Raw genomic sequence first — 21372 nt, 5'->3', positions numbered from 1 at the left:
ATTTGTGGTGCCAGCAGTCACAGGAGCTTGCTAAAGAACATAGCTTCCACAGGATTCAGTTTAGTGGCTTTTAATATTCTACAGGAGACCAAACTTGGGATGTGGTTTGAAGCATTTGTTAACCTTAGCAGAGAGGTATTGAAAGGGCAGTAACTTCCTCCTGTCACCTTCCTCATCCAGGTGACAAGAAATCTGCTCCCATGTCTTTCCTTCCAGGGTCATTTCCCTTGCTGCTTTCAGACAGTTTCATACATGGGCAGTATTGAAAGAAAAAAAAGTAAAACTCCTTTCTTAAAGCATCTAAACGGAGATCTACTACAGAACAAAGTAACAAGAAAACTCCATCTTTCTGCCACACAAGCTCTTTTTCAAAGTACCTTCAATGTCCTGGGTGGCTTTCAGAGTTCTCTACATGAGAAATTACAGTCATTGACCATGTCAGTTCAGTGGTAAGGCCATGAAGTAACCCAAGAGCCCAATTCCTGAATGATGGGGAGAAGAATCTCTTCTAGGCTTTTAGGGCAGTGTTGAGATCAGCAGGAGGGATGCACTCACAGAGCTGTGGCCTGGCACCTGCAGAGATGGGACCCTGCAACCCACACTGACAGGCTGCTCTTGGGAAGGAGGAGCCTGCCAGGGCAGAGGGAAATAAAAGGAACAAACAGCAACCTGGTTCTGAGTTTTAGCTTTTATTTTTGAACAAAAAGTCCTAATTTTGAAAGTTCTAATTTCTTCCCCAAGTCAGGCAGCAGCTTTATGAAATCAAAAGTGTGACAGAGGCTGAGTTCACAGGGTCAGAGCACACCCTGCCAAGGAGGGGTTAGGAGGGACTCTCTGCTCCTGCACACACACAGACACCACAGGCAGGGCACATCCACACTGCCCAGATCTCACCAGGGAGCAGGAGCTGATTCCTGCTGTGTTTTCTCTGATTGGCTGAGTCTCAATACCATACCACTCCATACCACTACAACCATCCTGCTCTGTTGTAGAAGTGAGGGATAATACTGACATTTGCTTAAAAATTATCCCACAGCAGGAAAAATTACCCTGACACAGAGTGTGATGCAGTGCCCCCCAGCTAAAAGGCAGCCTGTGAGCAGAATTGACCATCAGAAAAAATAAACTTTACAACATAATTCGGTATCAGAAACAATAAATGTCACATTCATATAGACCACCAAAAGGCCTATTCCAGACTTAATATTTCTTTCTCATATGCTGATGGACACCCCAACATCTAATCCAAAGATCAGCTGCAGAGCAGGAACAGCAGTTTTAAGAGAAGAGGGGGAGATAGAGTTGTAAAATATCAAGTGGGATATAGGAACAGAGCTCTCCTGCACATATCCTCATGAAAGGAAAGAGATAATCCAGTTAATGTGAATTGGAAACCCTTTGCAAGCTGCTCAGAGGAAATGCCTGTCCCTGTGCAGGAGCAATTCATGCAAACACTGAGGAGCCTTTGAGACTCGTTGATGCTGCACCACTGAGGGACACAGGAGATCACACAATGAAAGCTGCCCTGCATCTCAGCCTGGGCTCTCAGGCATGAACTTGGAGATCTGGAAGTTCATTTTTAAGCCAAGTTATTTAACTGGGAGGGTTTTTTGACTGATGTCTTAGCCCACGCCCCAAGCTGCTGTCAGGGGCAGGGTGACACAGACATGGTTTTCTCACAGCAGGACAAATCCTGCATTTTGACACTCCACAGAAACTAAAGAGTCATGTTAAGGGTTGTGGTTATTAACTCTACAATATCACAGATAATTCACTTTATTTCAGCTCTGCTGAGCAAATCAAAATCCTGGGTGGTTCCCTTCTGGAAACCTAATTCCCTCATCCACTTTGGAGAGGCCCTCTGCTGAATTAAAATCCTCCCCAGGGAGATTTTGTAGGTACAGTAACACTGTTTAAAGATTGCTACCAGGCTGCCCATGCCACCCAAAATCCTTCCAGAACTATTTAAAACAAGCAGAGTGGAGAGGCTGAAGTGAGGGAAATGTGAGAGTTGTGCGAGTTTGTGATAACCTTTCTGAGAGAAAAATGGTGTGGTGATTACCTGAGTCAAGAATCAATTTCTAACAAAGCAGAAAAAGCAAACTTGTTTTTTAATTTGTGATAAGAAGAAACAAAGCTATAAGGAAACTCTGATCAAAATTTTATAATTGGCTCTCTAAGAAATTCACTAATAAAAGTGTATTGAAAACACATTATTCAAGTTTTGTGGTAGAGATTCAAGAGACTGAATCCAGGAGCTGGAGCAGAATCTAACACATTTTTATGAATTCATAAAATGTTTTACAGGATCTCATGTACAAGACCCTGCAAATTTGGAGCCTGAAGCAAATTTTTTTACAGTTCACATGTATAAAACCAGAACCAGAGGTTTTTAATGGCAGTGTTGACACATTGTTTACTATGCATGATTCACAAAATATGAAAAACAGAGAGGGGAAAGAAATGAAAGAATTTCTGAGTATGTCTGTGCTTTCTGTTATTTTACCTGGGAGCCAAACCATTAATTGGAACAAAGACAAATGGTAAGTCACTGCTGAAATCCTCCTTCATGTCACTGGAAATTTATAGTGCTCTTCACAAACTCCTTTGGATGAGGGCAAAGTTATAACCTGACTGAGCTGCTCCCAGCACTCTTTTGTTACCATTTGTTTCTTTGCAATGTACTGACATACTCCTTTTTTGCCTGACTGGAAAGGCAAGAGATTGGTGTTTATTAGATGTTATTTATGCAGCATTTCTTTAAAAAGTAATTTTTTTTTTTTAAAGCAAAAAACCAGAAAAGACATACAGATTCTATAGAGGAAGAAGACAGAGAAATCTACCTTATAATTAACTTTATTTTCATTTACTTAGGTTTTGTTAGTTTTCCTTCACAAATATTATGTGTAGGAAAACAATTGCTGTAAAATGAAATTACACATTAAAGTGCTGTCAATCCTCTTGTTTCACAGAGACAATCATGATGGGGTTATCATGCTGAGAAGAAAAAAAAATTGATTGAACTGAGACCATTTAAATTAAAAAAAAAACACTTTCACCACTTTCCTCCTGCATCAGTCTTCATATATTGTGCCTTGCCTGACTAACACCAGATTCATTGCAGCCATGCTGTAACTGATTGCTGTAACTTTGCATATTTTCCTGATGTGTATGAAGAAGCAGCACGGAGGCTTTCAGGATTAACAGAGAAGAGAAGAGAAGAGAAGAGAAGAGAAGAGAAGAGAAGAGAAGAGAAGAGAAGAGAAGAGAAGAGAAGAGAAGAGAAGAGAAGAGAAGAGAAGAGAAGAGAAGAGAAGAGAAGAGAAGAGAAGAGAAGAGAAGAGAAGAGAAGAGAAGAGCCCTTCATGCTCCAACACTACCTTTTGCAAGAGTGGAAGGATACAGTCTAGTTGCCTCACATTTTCTCCTACCCAGAAGTTTCAAGTGGGTGTTAGGTTCTTATTCACTGAACTGGTGTCATTTAATGGTGTCTCAAATTGTTAAGCAGTTTCTGAATCCTCTCTTCTGATGGATGAGGCAATTCTGTCTTTACGTAATTCAGAGGAGCCACATGAGACTTAATTAATATTTATAAAGCATTCAGGATGCTCAGTTGAAAAGGGTGATGATATAAAAGCTCTATAAAAACACTCACAATTTTTCAAATTCTCTGATGTTGCAGGTCAAATTAAAGACTCGTTTTTCCCCTTCATTTTCCAGCAGCAATTGTGTCCCCTATGGGTTGTGTGGAAACAGGCAATGCCCAGAAGCCAGTAACACAGGGAGTTTTAAAAAGTGCATAACCTATTTATACTTGTAAAGGATGGCAAGGCACAAACAGCAAAAGCAATGTTTCCTGTGAGTCCATGTTCTGTCTCCTCTAACCACCCCACCAAGACATCTTCCCCCAGCCCTTTGCCATCATGGCACAGGCACAGGGTGCCTCAGGCAGGAGCTGATCCAAGGCCACTGAGAGATGCTCAGGGTGGGCAGCTCAGCCTCTGCCTGCTGCATCCAGAGAGGGCTGAACTGCACTGTGGTGGCAGGAGAGCTCCTTAGAACACCTGCAAGCACCCAGGCTTCTGCAAGTTCGCTGGAAATTGTCTGAAAAAGAAGACAGACATCCCAGCTGTCTGAAGAACTTCATTCCTTAAAATTGCCAAGCACAGCCACAAGCAGACCAGACCAGACTGAGGCTCTTGAGGCCTCTCAGTGATGTCAGGCTTCTACCTCAGCCTCACTTGCAAACAGCTCCTGGTGCCAGCAGAGAAACAAAACACTGTTGAACTGAGGCTGGAGCAGAGTGGAAACAGTCCCACCCTGCTGCAGGGCACTAGCAAAGAGATGCAGTGGGGGTCTCAGCAAAGGCACCAGACTGGAAGGGATGTGCTACAGCTGGCAAACACAAGCATCAGTCAGAGAAACATCACAGCCCACAGGGAAACATGTGTTTATTTTTCAGGTCACATCCACCAGGCAGAGGAAAATTACAGAGAATGTGTTTTGTGTGTGTTTGCATCTCCACTCAGCTGTGATGGAAAAGGGAAATCATCAAGCCCATGGATTTGTCTAATGTGGGATGATTCAATGTGGCATAATTCAGCAAGTAACCTGGGGCTTTCTGCCCCCATAGGCAGTGCTGACATCCTCCAGCCCCTCAGGAAAGGCTTCCTGAGCTCCTCAGGGTCCTTGGGATGTGGCTGCCTGTCCCCACAGCCACCTGCTGCTGTGTGATCCAAGTGCTGCTCCCACCCCTCGTGAGGAGGTGAGGGGTGGCATGAGCTGCTTCTGAGATGGAAAGCTGCAAGTTGGTTTATTTCTTGACATACAGTGCCTACAGCTGCTTCCTGCAGGCGTTTGAATGATCTCGTCCCTGCTCTGTATCAAGGCAAGGGATCAGTGGACCAAGCTCCCAAACCACAGTGCCTTGGCAGCACACTCTGATTGAAGTGTGGGACTCATGTGGGTCCATCTTGCCTTCACTTGCCCCCCTGGTGCCAGCTCCATGTTTCTGATCCAGAAACGCTGACAGTGACCAGAGGTCAGAGGGAGCTGAGCCGGGACTTTGATGTGCCGGAAAAATAATCCATAAGAAAAGGGATGGAGGGGGTGAAGGTGCAGAATTTCATTCAGCTGTGCTCCCAGCAAAGCCTCAAGCCAGCTGCCAGGGACAGGGGACACAGCACTGGGGAGAACTAAGGAGGGAGAGGGAAGGGAAAGATCAGGATTTGCTGGGATCAACAAACCCAAACAGTCTTGCCAAGATATGCACGAGTGACATCTCTGAGGTGCACAAAGCCACCTGGACACTGGGACAAAGCTGCTCAGCAGGGTCTCAGCCATCTCCCTGTCCAGCCCCACATCTGTGAGCTGTGCAGCACTGTCCCCCTTACCTAAAGGATTTCCTAAACTCAGTGGACTCCTCCATTTTTATTGAGGGCAGGTTCAAATCTGCTTTGCACTAGAGGGGCCATCAGGAGGTGTTTTAAGTAAAAAACCTCTGTGTGCTGATGTATTAGCATGCTCACTGGTGTTTTAATGACTTCTTTCTGGGATGCTTGAGATCAAGAAGGTTATCTGCACAAGAAAAAGCCTGCAGAATACTTTAAAATTAAATTAGTGCTTATACTGCTTTGCAGGATAATTATGAAGATGCTGTGATACTGTGATCACACCTTGTACCCATACTCAGACAAAGTCTTGGAGCTGTCCTGCAGCATCAGAGGAAGGTTTATATCTAAAGGGGGATAAGCTGAGCTGGCAGCCCTGCCCTCTCCTTTCCACCTTGCAGAAGATCCAGTTCTCTGCCTCCCACAGCTGTAAGGAGTATTGGTTTACACAGTGCAAGGGGAGGGGGTCTGATATAGATCCTCAACACAGAACTGTGGTCCTGCATTTGGGATAGTTCCAAACCTGAACCATGCTCAGGTCTGGTCTTGGAGTGATGGTTTCCTTCCTTTAAAATGCCTGTCTGCACCAGAGAGTGCAGGAAGATGGGTGAAGAGCTTCTCTCCTAATGCACACTTTCACTTGAAGACAACTCCACATGGTCTTTCAAGGTGGTGTTTGTGTCAAACCAGCCTGACTCCTGAGACTATAAAAATCAACCACAACCACAGATAAAACCAGCTCCAAATGAAGTGCTTCCCGTGTCCAGCAAATACTGCAGCTGGCTGCCAAGGAAATGATGTTTTGTTTCTAGGGACAGCCTGGGCACTGAGGTTCGGGAATGTGGTGCCCGGTCCCGCCGAGGGAACTGCAGCTGTAGGTGAAGCTCCACCACCATCTGCTGGACACTCCGGGGATGCAGCTGGGCTCGTTCGTGTTTTGCTACGAGCAAAATGACAATACTTCTCTAAAGAAAAAAAGTTTAAAATGCAAAGTCCTTAATCCTGTTTTACAGCCATCAGGGATTTTTTTATACTCATGGACATAAGTGGCAACCACACATCTCCTTTGGAAAGCCTGGTTTTATTTAATTTTATGGTAGCTGCGCTAGATCTGAGACACAGTTTGTAAAAGTACACCCTGAATGTTAAAGCAGGCAAACAGTGGGGAAAGAGTGTTTTTTAGGCAATTTAAAGAGAGCCCTCTTACGTTGTTTACACAGCAGTGAGCAGCCAGACTCTGGGTTCACCCCTTGTGTGAGAATGAGCTGGGAGAAAGAAATCAGTGCTGCAGACACACAGGAGCAACAGGGAGAACTGAAGAAAGAGAGAGGCTGTACTGAAGAGGAAAATCACCCTGAGCTAGTTGGACCAGGAGTCTCACTGTGTCACAGTTACCTCCAGGAGGTCCTGCAAACCCAAAATTTCCTGCACAAACCTACCTTAGGCTTAACTGAATCTGCAGCCCAGCTCAACACACCAGGCAACTGCAGCAGCAACATCTCAGGCCTGCTGCATCATTTAGATCTGATTCTTTAATAGATGAAGAATTGGGGCTTTAATAAGAGATAAGGGAGCTCTGGACTGCTGTGCTCAGACTAATCTTTTAGTTGAAAGTGATAGAAAAGCTGCTCTAATTTCTTATCTAGCATTTTCCTTTGAATTATTAATAACCAATTTGTTCTTAATTTACTTAGTTCAGAAAATTAACTACATGTGTCACTGTTTCCAACATTTTTCATTTTTACTGCCATCTGCATTGACAAAGGGATAACTTCATATAAACCAGCTAAAAGACAAAGACCCACACACACAAACTCCTGCCCTGGTTTGCTCTTCCAGCTCTCAGGAGTATACCCAGAAATACCAGCTTCTAATATTTTCATGCTTCTTTGCTTCAGACTTCTGTAAATTACAACCTGGGTTAATGATTACAGCTGGTAAAGGGATGGAATTCTCCTAATATCTAAACCAGTTTTCCTAAACTCTTTGACAAGAAGAAACATTTTGGGGTAAAAGGGACAGAATCTGCAGTTTTGAGGAAAGAAAGCAGGAGTTTTAAAGCCCAGTACCAGAATTAACTCACATTGTATCTAAAAACTACAAAAATGTAAACACAAAACATGTTTAAACTTCCTCATCTCCTAGGAAAGGGAACATTCATTTTATAACACACAATGATTTATTTTGAGGGATTATTAAACACTTTTTCAAGGGTACACTAAGGAAACTGGAGGTTATAAATGGCCAGCCAACCAGCGAGACAGAGATTTGCAGGCGAAGGTGGTGAACTATGGTAATTTAGCTTAATGAAGAGGAAATATAAACACAGAAAAAGGCTTTTACTGCCTTCTGACAGGTAGTAGCTTAATTGGCCTTCTCCATCCTGCAGAGACAAGAGGAAGCCTGATTTTAAAAAAGCTGAACACCGTGGTTAAAATTAGGCTTCAGCTAAATCTAAAAAAACCTGCACATTAACAGAGCTGTAAGGTGAGCCCCTGAAATCATCCACAGAGATGCAAAATGTTTAACTGGGAACAAAACCTCAGCCCTTCCTCAGCCTCATCTGAAGAGGGACACCAAATCAAAGGTGTGACAGTGGTTTTACAGGCACACCACAGTGAGCAGCCAACAAACCATCCCAGGTACCAATTACAGAGCACAGAGCTCTCTGACAGAGGCTGCTTAAGTACTTTTGGGGGCATCCTGGAAACTCTTCCAGTGAAAATGCATTAAAAGAGTGCCACTGTCAATTCTGTGGCATTTATAAATGTTGTTTTCTTTGTGTAGATACAATCACTAGAGCCTGAACTCCTGAGATAATGCAATAGTCAAGCCAGCAGTAAGCCCAAAGCTCAGGAAATATCACTTGGCTTTCAGTGTTTCCAAAGCAGTGCCAGAGTTAAACTGTAAACTGTTAACAGATTACAGGGTTAATTTGTAATTTATTATTGTTATCTGCCAGGAACACTCTGGAAGATGAAAATGCCAGGGGCAGGATTCCTCACCCCTTTTCCAGTCACCAGGGATTTTACTACTGGCTGAGGCAGGAGACTCCTACACCTTTCTCTATGAAAAGGCTCCCACAACACACTAAGACAATGTCATGTCTGATTTCTTCCCCAGTCCTTGCCTGCTCCCTGCTGGCACTCCATCTGTTTTCTGACCAGCAGAAACATTAAGAAAACATTTTTACAGAACAACCTTAATAAAACCCTCATATATTTTATGATTACAATGATTACAGGGACAAGAAGTATAATTCATACTACAGCTGCTCCTGATCAAAAACGCAAAGAATCAGCCAGATCACCAGCCAAAGCAGCCAGACCAAACTGCTTTTGTACAGACCCATTTCTACTTTGCCCAGGAAAGATGCCCAGACCAGGAAGGCATTTGTCTCAGCACTTCTCTTTGCTCACAGTAAAAAAAAATTTAAATTATCTACCCTGGTTATTTTCAGTGCAACTGAAGACTAAATTCACTACTTTTATCCAATAGCCAGGGTGTAATCCAGATTCTTTTTTTCTCTGTATAGGGGGCTGAAAGGGAAAACCTTTATTTCCCCTTCCATCTTGCCTGTAGCATCCTTCAAGCAGAACTCCTCAAACAGAATATGGTATCCCAGCTGAGACCTTGTGGCCTGCCAAGTTTTGCCTTGTGTTTGTCATTCATGTGCAGGAGTAAGGGTATCATTACATGACACCTGCCCTTCCCATGGCAGCAGGACCCTTCTAAGGCACTTTCTGCTTGTGGTCTGCCAGTAAATTGGAGTTTTCTCCAAAGAATTGCTACACAGCTGGTTTATTTTCTCTCCTGTGCCTGTACATCAGCTGGTCCTCTCTCAGATGTAATGCACTGTACTTCCCTGGCTGGAATGGCTTTCTTCTTTTTGCCTTCAGATCTTTTCTTAAAACATATCATTACCCCTGGGATCATGATGTTCTCCACTGGACTACCTGGCTCTCCCAGATCTTATTGCCTACAAATGTAAAGAGCAAATTCTCTTCCATTCCCAAGGTCATTAATGAAGATACTGAACAGACAAGAACAGATCTAAAATCGTGCCCACTCCTAATAGTAATCCTTCAACTCCAAAATTCTTTCATTCTGGCTGTGACTTGTGCTTCAAGGAGAGGAAAAAATCGACTTCATACGTGCACCTCAAATTACTTCCTAATGAAAAAAACAGCATCAGAAGTGATGTGTCTAAGACCATGCATGGGTTCAGTGAATATTTGAGCCTAATTTACATCATCTGATCTCCATATCTGGGTTTCCTCACATCTCAGGGACTGTCACTTTGAGACCAAGGCATTGCAAATACTATCAGCTTAACAACCAACATAATTACTGTGCTGGAGAACAACCTTTTCATGCAAATTACTCACAGCAATTATGCTATGTGTGTTTTACTGTAATTTTGCACTGCATAATTACATGCCTACATAGATTTATATAACTAATAGTTACTTGGCAATTAATTAAATAGCTTTTGTTTCTCTTACTGCCGATGCTTTATGACAGATGAAAACTGAAAATCTTTTGGGGTTTATGGTCTCTCAGGCTCGAACTCTGGCACAACACACAGTGATGAACATTTTCTACATGTTTCCTTAGAAAAGACAGAAAGTCCCTTATTCTAAAGATAGCATCAACTATGCTAATACCTTCTGGATAATTACATTAACAGGTTGGCCGACTTACAGGAGAATAAATAAGGACAATAATTCTTGCCCAGCAGTGCAAAACACAAGGAACATCTATAAATAAAAACTGAAGAGAAAATCTTTCAAGCAGCAGCTCAGATCAATGTGGATCTTACCTTCAAAACACAGGGCTACTCAAAACATGATGTACCATAAGAGAACAAAGCAGAGAGCTCAAAGCAATGATCTTTCTAAATAAGCCTGACAAGCTTTTATTATATAAAAACTGAATTAAACAAAAACTAGAGATAAGTGCTTTATCTGACATTTGGGATTTCAAAAGACTGAGAAATAGGAAGACATTTACAGAAATAACATATAAGGTCATCACTAACAAGAATTGGGTTTAATTCAAGATACTGACAATAATTGAATTCTAAGTTTCCTGCTTCAGCCTAGAGTTGTCAATTAATTGAGCCTAGCTTGCATGTGAACATTGCTAGAGGCCTCTTACAGAATCAGCTGATTACAACTTTTTTTTCATGAAGAGTGAAGCAGCATCCCTCCTTCTCAATTTAGGTAATGATCATCTATGCAGGTTTTATTCTATTAAAGCCCCATTCCAATTAATTCACATTTGCCAGATGCTGTCACAATTGCTGACAGGTGTTTATTACACTCCAGGTCAGCTTGAAATCACCATAAGAAGGGAAGTCTGCAGCATCAGAGCCATCCCAGGCTGCTGAATGACACACAAACACCCCCATGAGGAGAAAGGAACTGCAAAAGAACTCCATGTGCAATAACCTTGTGGGGATGGGGGAACAGAGAGGCAAAATGGCACCTCCACTTTGCAAAAAAACAGTGGCTCAGGAGTTGGGATGTCACTTCAACCTGCTTTTTAAGTGTCTCTGCACCAGCTCATACACTGGTAGAGATACATCTACAATGAGGGATTTTAATGGTTTCATTTCAGAAACTACCTGCAGTGTAACAAAGTTGTTGAATGAATTATCTCAGCGAGTTATTTTAAAAAACCCACAACAACAAAAAAATAAATCAAAAGAACACTAGAAGAGCTTGTTAAATGTCACATTAGCAAACAGTTTTAATTTATTAAAATGACTCCAGTACACCTCTGTGCTTCTACAACAAACACGCATTACACATAACAGGTAAAACACAGTAACATTCTCCAGTCAGCAGTTCCCGGCTCTCAGCACAGAAACACAAAAACAACAGTATCTTACATCACCTCCCAGCTCAACCTTCTTCCACCTGGTGCTTGGGGCACTTCTCTGAGGAGCAGGCAGGCAGCTGAATGCAAGTGTGTGTCTATGCTTCCTGATCAGAGGTGGCGAGTGCAGCCCTGCCCTGCCCAGAGCACAGAGCCAATGCCCTGCCCAGGCTACAGGCAGTGAACTCATGGAACACGGGGAGTGCCATCCCACATTTCCATCTCTCTAAAAATGGGACATCTACAGGATGGGCGTGGAGAGGTTAAATTTCTCATAGCATGAAAAGACACTGGCCCAAAAAGGTTTGCACACCTGAGTATTATGCTCATAAGAATTACGAGATCCATGTAAGTCTTTATAAAGTCTTAAAATACAGTTATGGTAATTCAGGGCCAGTCTTTTCTCTTTTACTGGTTAACTTTACTGAATCAACTTGACCTGGAATTTTAACAGCAAAGCAAACATGAAAAGTTAATAAAATCAGAAGACACTGAAGGTGTAAATACAGTGCAAGTGTTGGTACAGTCTCTTTGACTGTTATAGCCTGATAATTTTACATTCTGTGCTTTAATTTTAGGGAAAAGCATAGATGTTGTGTTTCAGAACATACATACTAGCATATATACATGTATACATCATACACACTTGCTGCAGAATGCAAGGGCTTCCAGTGGCATATGATTCATAGTACCAATCTATCACATGCAGGTTTGGTTTTTTTTTCATACAAAACCAAAACAGTTTTAGAGGTGGCCCTCCCCCTGCATATATAAGTATCCATTAAAGTGTATTCACATGCATTATTACCAACTCATTGATTTATGTTAACCAGATTTATTTAATTTTTTTTAATGTAAGCTATAAATTATTTTAGTTGCAACACCTAGCCAGAACACTCCAGTGACCACAGTACTCCTGGGTTTTATGGTAACCAATACCTCCGTTGGCAAAACATTCTTAATAAAATGACTCAAGTTTTGTTTGCTTCATATTGCTTCATTTTTAAAAAAAAAATTATGTACAAACATTGCTGTTAGTACACCCCAGATCTGCTGAAGTGCAGTAAACTATGAGAGCTCGTTATTCAGAAGCACCTAGACTTTTTTTGATATTAAATGGAAGCCATCAGCAACAAACATTGTATGGAGAATTCATCAGGTGGATGAACAGTGCACATCAGTGAGTATGAGATGAAACTGTTTTCTAAACAGCTGGTAGCCTTCACAAAACAAATTATGAGTGATGTAGTCAGTCCTGCTGAGACAGCAGAAGGACATAAGAACACAAGCGACTCAAGGGTCAGTGTTTATCCATATTAATGTAGCTTTGGTTCAGAAATTCTTTAAGTGTTGTAGAGCACCTGGTTTAGTGACAAAACACATGCATCTCACAGTGCTAACAGTATAATGCTAATAAACTATAAACTGCAGCTTTCAAATATTAATAGCATTTAATAAAAAAACTTACAGAAATATTCTTGTTGACAAATGTGCAGTACAAATGCAAGCTCCTTGGCCACAACTCTAATTGTGTGCATCAGTTTTGTGCTGGCATAACAGTGCAAGTGCTGGGATTCAAGTATGATTTTCCATGTTTATGTTAAGCAACAGAGATTACATGATGAAGTTTGGAGGATTTTCTGCTCACAAGGCCAGGATGTGAGAATCAAGCAAAGCAATGCAGCAAAGGAAATGTTTAATTTCCCTCACCTAGAAGGCATAAAGGAGGGAAAACACATTTCACAAGCAAACCATCTTCACATACCACCAAATTATTGCTTCAGCCAAATCAGCTGTACTAAAATACAGGACTACAGGTTGCAATCTAATCTGCCCTCACATGAAGAGAAGATGAAATCTACAGTGCAATTCCTCCATGAAAAAGGATCAAATTGCAACACCAGAGTCCTGTTTCATAGGACAGAATTTATTAATCATTCAGTTTTGCCTGTGAATTAATTTCATTTGTAAGTCAGTTAGATCACAGTCTAAAGTACATTGTTTATATTTCTGTGTTTCTAGAGGTACTACTTCATACCAATTTAGGTCTGCTCAACAACAGAATATAATATGAACACTTGTTTCCAAAGAATTGACAAAATTATTGCTGAAATTTTTAGGGTCAAAATTAAAACTTATTTCACCAAATCAAGACTTTACTCCACTTAAAAAAAATCTGACATCCTATTAATTAAAAAAACCAAACCAAAAAAAAAAAAACCCTGAACTTATTAGGTTTTTTTATTCAATTAAATAATAATCTAAGATTTTACAAGATATTCACATTCAGGCAACTGTCTCCTGACTCATCTGGCTGAATGACAGATGCCATAATAAAAGCAAGAACACTACTCACATTCTTCCTGACAGCAGTGATTAGTGCAATTTACCACTGCACTACACAGTTTTAATAGTGCAAGGTGTGCCTGCTGACTTTTCTCACAATCACCTGCTACATGATCATTATTCTCAGATGTCTGTATACCTGTAATTTTCATTAGAATGTTGGCATTTATGTTAACACTTATGAAAAACTATGGCTTTATCCATGAAGTATATAGCTTGCCTAAGCAAAATTTTTGAGCCATTTATTAAAACAATAAAACTGAATTGGAATGAAAGTTACTTGGTTAAGCCATAAGCTGTGTTGCCACTAAACTCAAGATCTCAGGGTTAGCTACAGAACACCAATATGTGTATTTGTGCATCTGTTACAGTCTTTAAAAGTTTATTTAAAATGTAACACTGATAAAATTTTTTTTTTTTTTTTACATCTAAGTCTAATAATTTATCTCATTTTTTGCAACAAGGTAAATTGCTTGTATCGAAAGTGTCATCTGAGTATCGCTGTATTACAACGTGACTGGGACTGTAAGAAACCCATAAATGCACACGTAAGAAGGCACTTGTCTTCCAGTAGTTCAAGTCAGAGAAGGCCTTACCCAGACAGTGGCACCTTACAGTTTGAAGGATTAGCAAATGTCCCCAGGCTTTGCCACAGTCTCAAAACCTGTCCTCGTGTCCCTGGACAAAGGTGCTGTGTGTGGTCTATAACACCATGAAGCTCATGACAAATTCCAGCAGTTTCTGCCTGTTGCTCTGAGGTAGGAACGTAGTGCCAAGTTCCAAAATGGTGTCTTTCCTCTGCTGAGTCTGCTTGAAAACCTGAAGCACAGCATGAACACATGTAAGCATCACCATGTTAAAGGAATCTTCCTTCTTCTGAGATTAAAATGTTATGGTCTATACTAAGATTTCCCTCATTTACAAGATTTCTTTCTTTTCATTTCTTGAAGGCTTAGATGGCAATGCCTTGAGGTATTATTAGAATTCACTCAAGGTTGAAGCCCTTCAGGGGTTATGGAAGAAAAGAAATTGAGAAATAAGTACAGTGCGTGATAAACAGCCAAATCTTAACAGTGAGGGAAAAAAGAACCAATCAAAGGCATCTGATTGAAAGTGGAAGCACTGTAAAAACAAGAATTCAGATGCTATGCTATAAAAGGTGCTCAACAAACATTATCTAGTTCCACTTCTCATTCTGGTTTATCCTGCTGCTGGAAAATGATGGATTCAGTATGTGCTTTCCTCACAGCTATTCAGTCTACAGAAAGAAAGCTTTACTTGGCCAACTATTGCTGGATTATTCAATACACTGGAATTTAAAGGCAAAAACTTCAAAACCCATACCCAGCAACATTTTGCCTACACGTCAATAGTTTCCAAATTATAATGCTGTATCTTATGTGGCATTCAGGAATCCATGCCAGCCTGATGAAAGAAAAACATTTCACTTGCAAAATCTAGACGGGTACTGATGATTTGAAATACTAGTGGTAAAGTACAAAATTAAATATTTATCTTAAAGAAGACCTGTGTCCTCATGGTGAACACTGAAGGTGTATAAGGATGGTTCTTCTGAAGCATCAATCACTGCTAAGCCAAAACTCAATAACTAATGCTTTTTTATAAAGATTTAAGTAGACTTCAAAATTAAATTGAGCTGTTACTGAGCACAGAACATGCTCTCAGCCTTTCAATATTGTTCAATAGGGACACAGAGTAGAACAGAGGAACTTCATTTGCTGTGAATAAAAATGTCTAGTCACCCATCCATCCAGACAGAGGATTCTTGCCTTCCCAGAGGCAAGAAATGCCCTGTTCTGCAGCTTGTGGTCTCTGTTACAGCCCTCAGCCTAAAGGAAACCAAAATGCTCCAAACCCAAATACATTTCCACAGATATAATCACTGATTTTAAAATTACACTGAACAGATTCCATGAAATGTCCAAATTGTGCTCATTATTGAACTGAAACTTAACAGTCCCCAGCTCTGAGCAGCAAACACTTACTCCAATTTCCTTGAAGACTTTCACTGCATTTTTCACATGACTGTAGGTAGCACTCTCAGCTGCAAGAGAGAAAACCCAGAGATAAACAAACTGAAATTCAATTTGGGCTACCTTGTGGTAGAAAGAACAGAATGCATCAAACCCAGTTCCAAAACCAGTTTAACATACCATACACAGCAACATTCCTCTCTGTCCTGCTTATTAAGTGCCTGTGTAGCTTCTGAATATATTCAGACTCTAAAACAGGACCACTAAAATTGTGCACAAAGATGACAGCAGAGCTGTATGCCTCCAGTAATGGTCCCAGTAACCTCTGCAGGAAAGTGATGTACTGCTGGTGCTCCTGAGACTGGCTCACCTAAGGAAAGGCAACAAAAGGTTCAGTGACAGAGACCAGTGGAAACCAGAAATGACCTGCAAGGCATAACATGTTGAAACACCAAAAGCACAAAAACCTGTACAAAAACAAGTGTGGGAGCACAGCACAAAATGGGAGCATAGCAGAAAAAAGAGGCTTATCACGAGGGACAAAACAAGCACTGAACATTACAGACCAAGGCTATTTTTTCCTCCTCCAGAGTATTACTATTTTCCCAAGATAAAATTAAAGACATCATGCTGTTCTGCAGCCAGCAGAAGGGCTGCCCTACATTCACAGAGACAGACAGAAGTTTCCATGTGTTAACGAGATATCCTAAAGTGTTTGTGTCAGCTCTGAGAAAACTAGTAATATACCTAAAATCAACATAAGCAATCTATGAAGTGAAACACAGGCTGAATATAAATACCAGCTGGATGTGCCTCTTTTAGGCTGCCTGTAAGGAATAAACCCAAGGTACTTGAGTCTTTTTCAGTTTTCAGGACTCTAACCCTTTGCTCCCCCACCTCCCTGTAAAGACTGTTTATGGTTCTTTAGCTATTTTCCTCATGTGAAGGAGACAAATGGACTGTACAAAAATACTAACATTGCAAACCAACAAAAACCCACCCACCAAAAAAAGTTATCAGTACCTGTCCTGAATAACCAAAGTAATTTATAATTCTCACAAGAGTGTTCAACATTACAAGGAAAATATTACCTTCAGGTAGCAATCTCTCTGCTCCTCTCCAAAATCACTGTCTTCATCTTCCTCATCACTTCTCCAAGATAATGGCTCAGGGAGTTTTTTATTCCACTGCTGTTCTGTAAGACTGGGGCTAACATCCTCCTGATCATCCTGCTTAAATTTCAAAAACAAGGTGGTAAATAGGTAAAACTCCAAATCCAGGCAAGCAATAGGTTTCTTTTATAATTTCATCTGACTTAATGCATTTATTAACCACCATTTAATGGATGCAGGTGAGACTCAATTATAGGCAGCATTGAGAAAAGGAGAGAGAAGAGACATTTGGTGAAAAAGACTGGGTTTTTTTCTTGCTTCCTCCTGGGTGTCAAGGTTTGTTTACTGTGCACACAAAGAAAAAGTTTATGAAGCAAAGACACGCTGAATCAGCTGCCTCCAGTCCTAAGGTTTTCTTTGCACTCTCCACCTCTGGCAAACTGCACCATACAGAGACTCCCCTACAACCCTGAAACTGCAAGCTGAGGAGTTTTACAGTAATTCTGAGATCAATGCAAAGGAATTAAAGAATGACAAAAGGTCTGGACTCCTGACTCCTGTAGAGTGGAAAGTAAAAAAATCCATGTAGCTATGCTACATTTGAAAGGGCTCCAATAATAAAATAAATCCCAAGTTTCAAGACAGTACAAAAATAGGTATCTTCCTTAGTAGCCTTACTGGTAAAATGAAATTACACACAGAGTCATGAAGCATCACAGGCTGACTGTACCCAACTGTCTGACACTTAGGAACAGAGGAGTGAAGCAGCCTCAGTCCTGGGCACATTGTACAAGCTTTCAGTAACAACATACACTTAGAACAAGTCTCACAACTAAGGAGCATAAACCACCCATAGTACAGCACACCATCCTACAACATCTCTGCCACTTTACCTCAGCCACCAGGAGAATGCCATACTGGATCAGCCTTTCCACAGACTCGTGGCAAACTTGATAGATCACCTGGCAAGGCTGCACAACACAAAAGGAATGCAGTGAAAAAGGCACATTCATTACACCCATTACAGCAACATCATTCCCTGCTCAGTATGAATATTTTAGATATAGCAGAATTATTTCTTTTATGCAAGCTGTTAAACTTTTATCAGCATAATCCCACTGCACCACTCTTGTGTTTATCCTGGCAGGCATTAAAAAAAATTGTAGTGAAATAGGATATTTAAAACATGTCCAAGATTTTTCCAAAATGCATTACCACTGGTAGAAAGACACATTAAATATTCTCCCTTTTTAATAGCCTCTAACCAAATTTTAGTTTGTTAACAGTTCTGGAATAAAATCATCATAAAATTAAAATTATTGAAACTCATAACAGTGATCTATTTGGAATTTAAAGGAAATGACACTTCCAAGAAATTCTCTTACGTGTTTTGAAATGGAATAAAAAAAATCCAACTTCTTTTACATTATTCATAATAATTTAGGAAATATATTCTTAGTTAAAAAAATAATAATCAATTATTAACTCTGAAAGCAGAAGGAAAATATTACTAAAGAACTCCAGTATATGAGCTAACGTTACTACCCAGACAAAAATACTAAATTTGGCTTATGCTTCTGTAAAAATGCACAAGTCAAATATGAGTACAAATGTAAGAGCTAATTGAAGAATCTCTAGAATTTTAAGCAACTTCTACACATAAGAGAAAATAACATCTAGCACTTAAAATTGGAAGTATGCAGTGTCTGAAAAGTGAGATAATATCAACTCTCGTCAGTGTTTTGTAACAACAAAAACTGAAGTCAGGCCATGTTTAAAATTTCCACTAAGTACCAGGTGTGGCACAACATGAGAACTGCACTCCTATGCAAATAAGGGATATCTTTAGAATATGGAGCCTTACTTCCCAACACAATTTCAATCACCTGTGCAAACTCACAGGAGCTGGGTACTCACAAAGACTTTTGTTTCTTTAGGTAAGAAAATAAATAAATGAATATTTTGGGCAAAATGCAAATACAGCTGTGATGAGCTAATGACAGGAATGATACAGAATAGGTTAGAGAAGCTGCTCTCTCAGCTTCCCACAACTCGAGGTGGGCTTCTTAATGCTGCCTTGCTCAGGAAAGGCCTAAAGCACAGCAGAAACGTCCCAGGCCCAGCCCAGCATCACCCACTTCAGCACTGGCAGGAGCAGCAGGTGGAACTCAGCCACTGATACCCATCACCATCACACTGCACTGACAGTGAACAGACACTTGTAGAAAGCATCCTGTAATTTTAAAGTAGCAAGCAGAACAGAAACTGGACCATTAATGCAATTACTTACCAAAGACACAGAGAATTCATTGGAAAGCAAGTAGCACAAGCTGGCAGCTTTTCTGACCAGGTGCTCTTGACTGATTAAACTGGGAGAAGCACCACTGGTACCATTTCTGTACCTCCTGCTCTGAATCGCGTGAAGACTGCAGGCTGGAGCAGAAACAAACACAGGCAAAGTTTAATTTTCCAAAGAGCTTTATGGCAAAGGAAACATCAAACTTCTGTTTCATTCACTTCTGGGGCTAAAAGCAGTCAAATATTACACATGCCATTCAGGAATAAAGATAGACTTAACCACTATGTTTTGTCCAGTAATGTCAGATCAAAACAAAATCTCATTAAAATACTGCTCGCCAAAACACAGCTTTTGCCATGTTGGCTCAGAACTCTGATAGTGCCTTGCCTATGGCAGTGACCAATACAAAAATACTTCCAAAGAAAGATAAAGGATGAGGGGGAAAAAGAATGGGAATGTTCCTCAAACAAAATACAAGTTTGCTTTAAAATTGTTTGTTAAGGTAAACGTGAGTTGAAACAGGAAGTGAAAATTTGTATTAAAGGAAATAACACGAGAAACTGATGGGGATTTTTGTGCAGATACTCTGACTTCAAGGGTTACACAGAAGTCTTTCCCTGATAAACCCCAAAACATACCAATAACAGCCTCTTTAATGAATACATGAAGTATTCCATTGCTGTAGAAGTTGAGCTCAAAGACAGCAGGTATTGTGATGCTGGGAGTGACGAAGAACTCATTGTTTCTGCTCGTGTTTGTGATATTTACACAGTTCCCCAACAAGTGGATGGCATGCATGACAACATCATCTGAGTTCCCTGAAAATCCCAAGTCAAAGTCACGGGCTAGGACCTCCTCCTTCATAGAGAAGAAATCTTCTACCAGTCTGGAAAGATCAGTTCCCTACAAATAAACACAGAATCACCGAGTTAAACAATTTTTCTGCACAGGAATCTATCAGTAAACCACATAATCAGGTATATATCAAACACAATACACTAACCAATAATCCAAAGCACAACAGTCATATCAGAAAAAGTGATTTTCACTGAGGTTTTGATGAAGTAGTTCCACATGTTTTGAATTACATGCAATTATATTTTACAGCCATGGAACTATTTGGGAATGCAAGGTTTTTCTTTGCTTCTTGGTTTATTTCACAGCCTGCAGAGACATGAATACCTCAAGATACCTCAAGACCAGGTCAGAAGTATCATGTTTCCATTACCTATGCTATAAAGTGAATGATCAATTAGCTGGGAATATTGCACTTAACAGAATGGAACAACTGGTGTGGACCATGAGGAAAAGACTTTCCTCAGGCAACTCCTTTTCTTGTTTTCTCTCAAGATGGAGTCAGATCACATTGTAAAATGCTTATTTGATTCCACTGTGTTAGGAAATTGGGAAGACTGGACTGATGAGAATGGTAACACTTCCTCCACAAGCAGGATTATACAAGTGACCAATATTTTTCCATTTGTTCTCAATTTACAAGCAATAAAATGTTCAGACTTGAAGGACTTTTAGAAAAAATACAAAACAAACTTGTAGGAGGAAAAAAAAATTCTTCAAACTTTCATGCACAAGACCTCAGGTAAACATTAGTATCATTCTGCCATTGTGATAGATTATTTTAATACTGAGAAACAGTAAAATCAATTTGGAAATTAATGGAACAGTTTCTAGAGTATTCAGTAGTGAATGTGTTTTGAGATCTAAAAAACAACCCTAACACAGTAAATGAAACCCATGTAATCTTTAATAAAAACATAACATTTTGAATTACAAAGATATATTGCCACATGAGCATTTATTATCATCCCATCAGTAATGGCTTGTGTTCAAGCACCCACTGTTAACTAAAATATCAGCACTCAGACTACCTGAAATCCACTTTAATTCAAATGCCTCTTTCTTTTTTTAATCAGTATCATGCAATAGTAAAATCCATACTTTTTTTTTAATAATTTAATAAGGCCAAAACAATGTTTGGCTATTTAAGCAACACAGAAGCCTTACCTGCCTGTGTCTGTACAGCAACAAACAGGCAACAATGTGGGTAGACATCACAGCACAGGACTTGTCAGCAGCTAGAGGTAAACAAGATAAACTTGCTGAGCATCTGAGACATTCCAAATACCATTACAAATGAAAGAGTACCCACTATTTAAAAGCTAGTTACATGGATGTGGGCACAGAACTGTACCCACTGAATAAAATACAAAGTGTATTATGTGTATCTAGAAACAATATTAAAGTAATCAAAGTAACTTGGACTAAGAAGGCCAAATAAAGATTAAATATTTACTAAGGTAAGTACTGCTTCCTGTGTATCTCTAGTACCA

General features: G+C 40.2%; 1 protein-coding gene across 9 annotated transcripts in view; it reads right to left on the bottom strand.

Moving 5' to 3' along the window:
• Positions 1-11126: 11126 nt before the first annotated feature.
• GPAM (glycerol-3-phosphate acyltransferase, mitochondrial) overlaps positions 11127-21372 on the bottom strand; it is a 30532-nt gene continuing 20286 nt past the window's right edge. For 8 of the 9 annotated variants that reach the window (XM_077182885.1, XM_077182883.1, XM_077182884.1 and 5 more), the window contains exons 15-22: positions 21047-21117; positions 19663-19927; positions 19016-19158; positions 17619-17696; positions 16705-16845; positions 15794-15983; positions 15626-15684; positions 11127-14438 (exon numbers count right to left, since the gene is read on the bottom strand). In XM_077182885.1, the coding sequence (XP_077039000.1) occupies positions 14322-14438; positions 15626-15684; positions 15794-15983; positions 16705-16845; positions 17619-17696; positions 19016-19158; positions 19663-19927; positions 21047-21117 (1064 nt within the window). In that variant the 3' untranslated portion in view covers positions 11127-14321. The remainder of the gene's footprint in view (positions 14439-15625; positions 15685-15793; positions 15984-16704; positions 16846-17618; positions 17697-19015; positions 19159-19662; positions 19928-21046; positions 21118-21372) is intronic. The other variant, XM_054637089.2, reaches the window with a different exon arrangement.

Source organism: Agelaius phoeniceus, chromosome 9 (genome assembly GCF_051311805.1).
Source record: "Agelaius phoeniceus isolate bAgePho1 chromosome 9, bAgePho1.hap1, whole genome shotgun sequence".
NCBI classification, from domain to species: domain Eukaryota; kingdom Metazoa; phylum Chordata; class Aves; order Passeriformes; family Icteridae; genus Agelaius; species Agelaius phoeniceus.
Note: the sequence above shows the minus strand (reverse complement) of the source record. Positions and strands in the feature narration are given on the sequence as shown.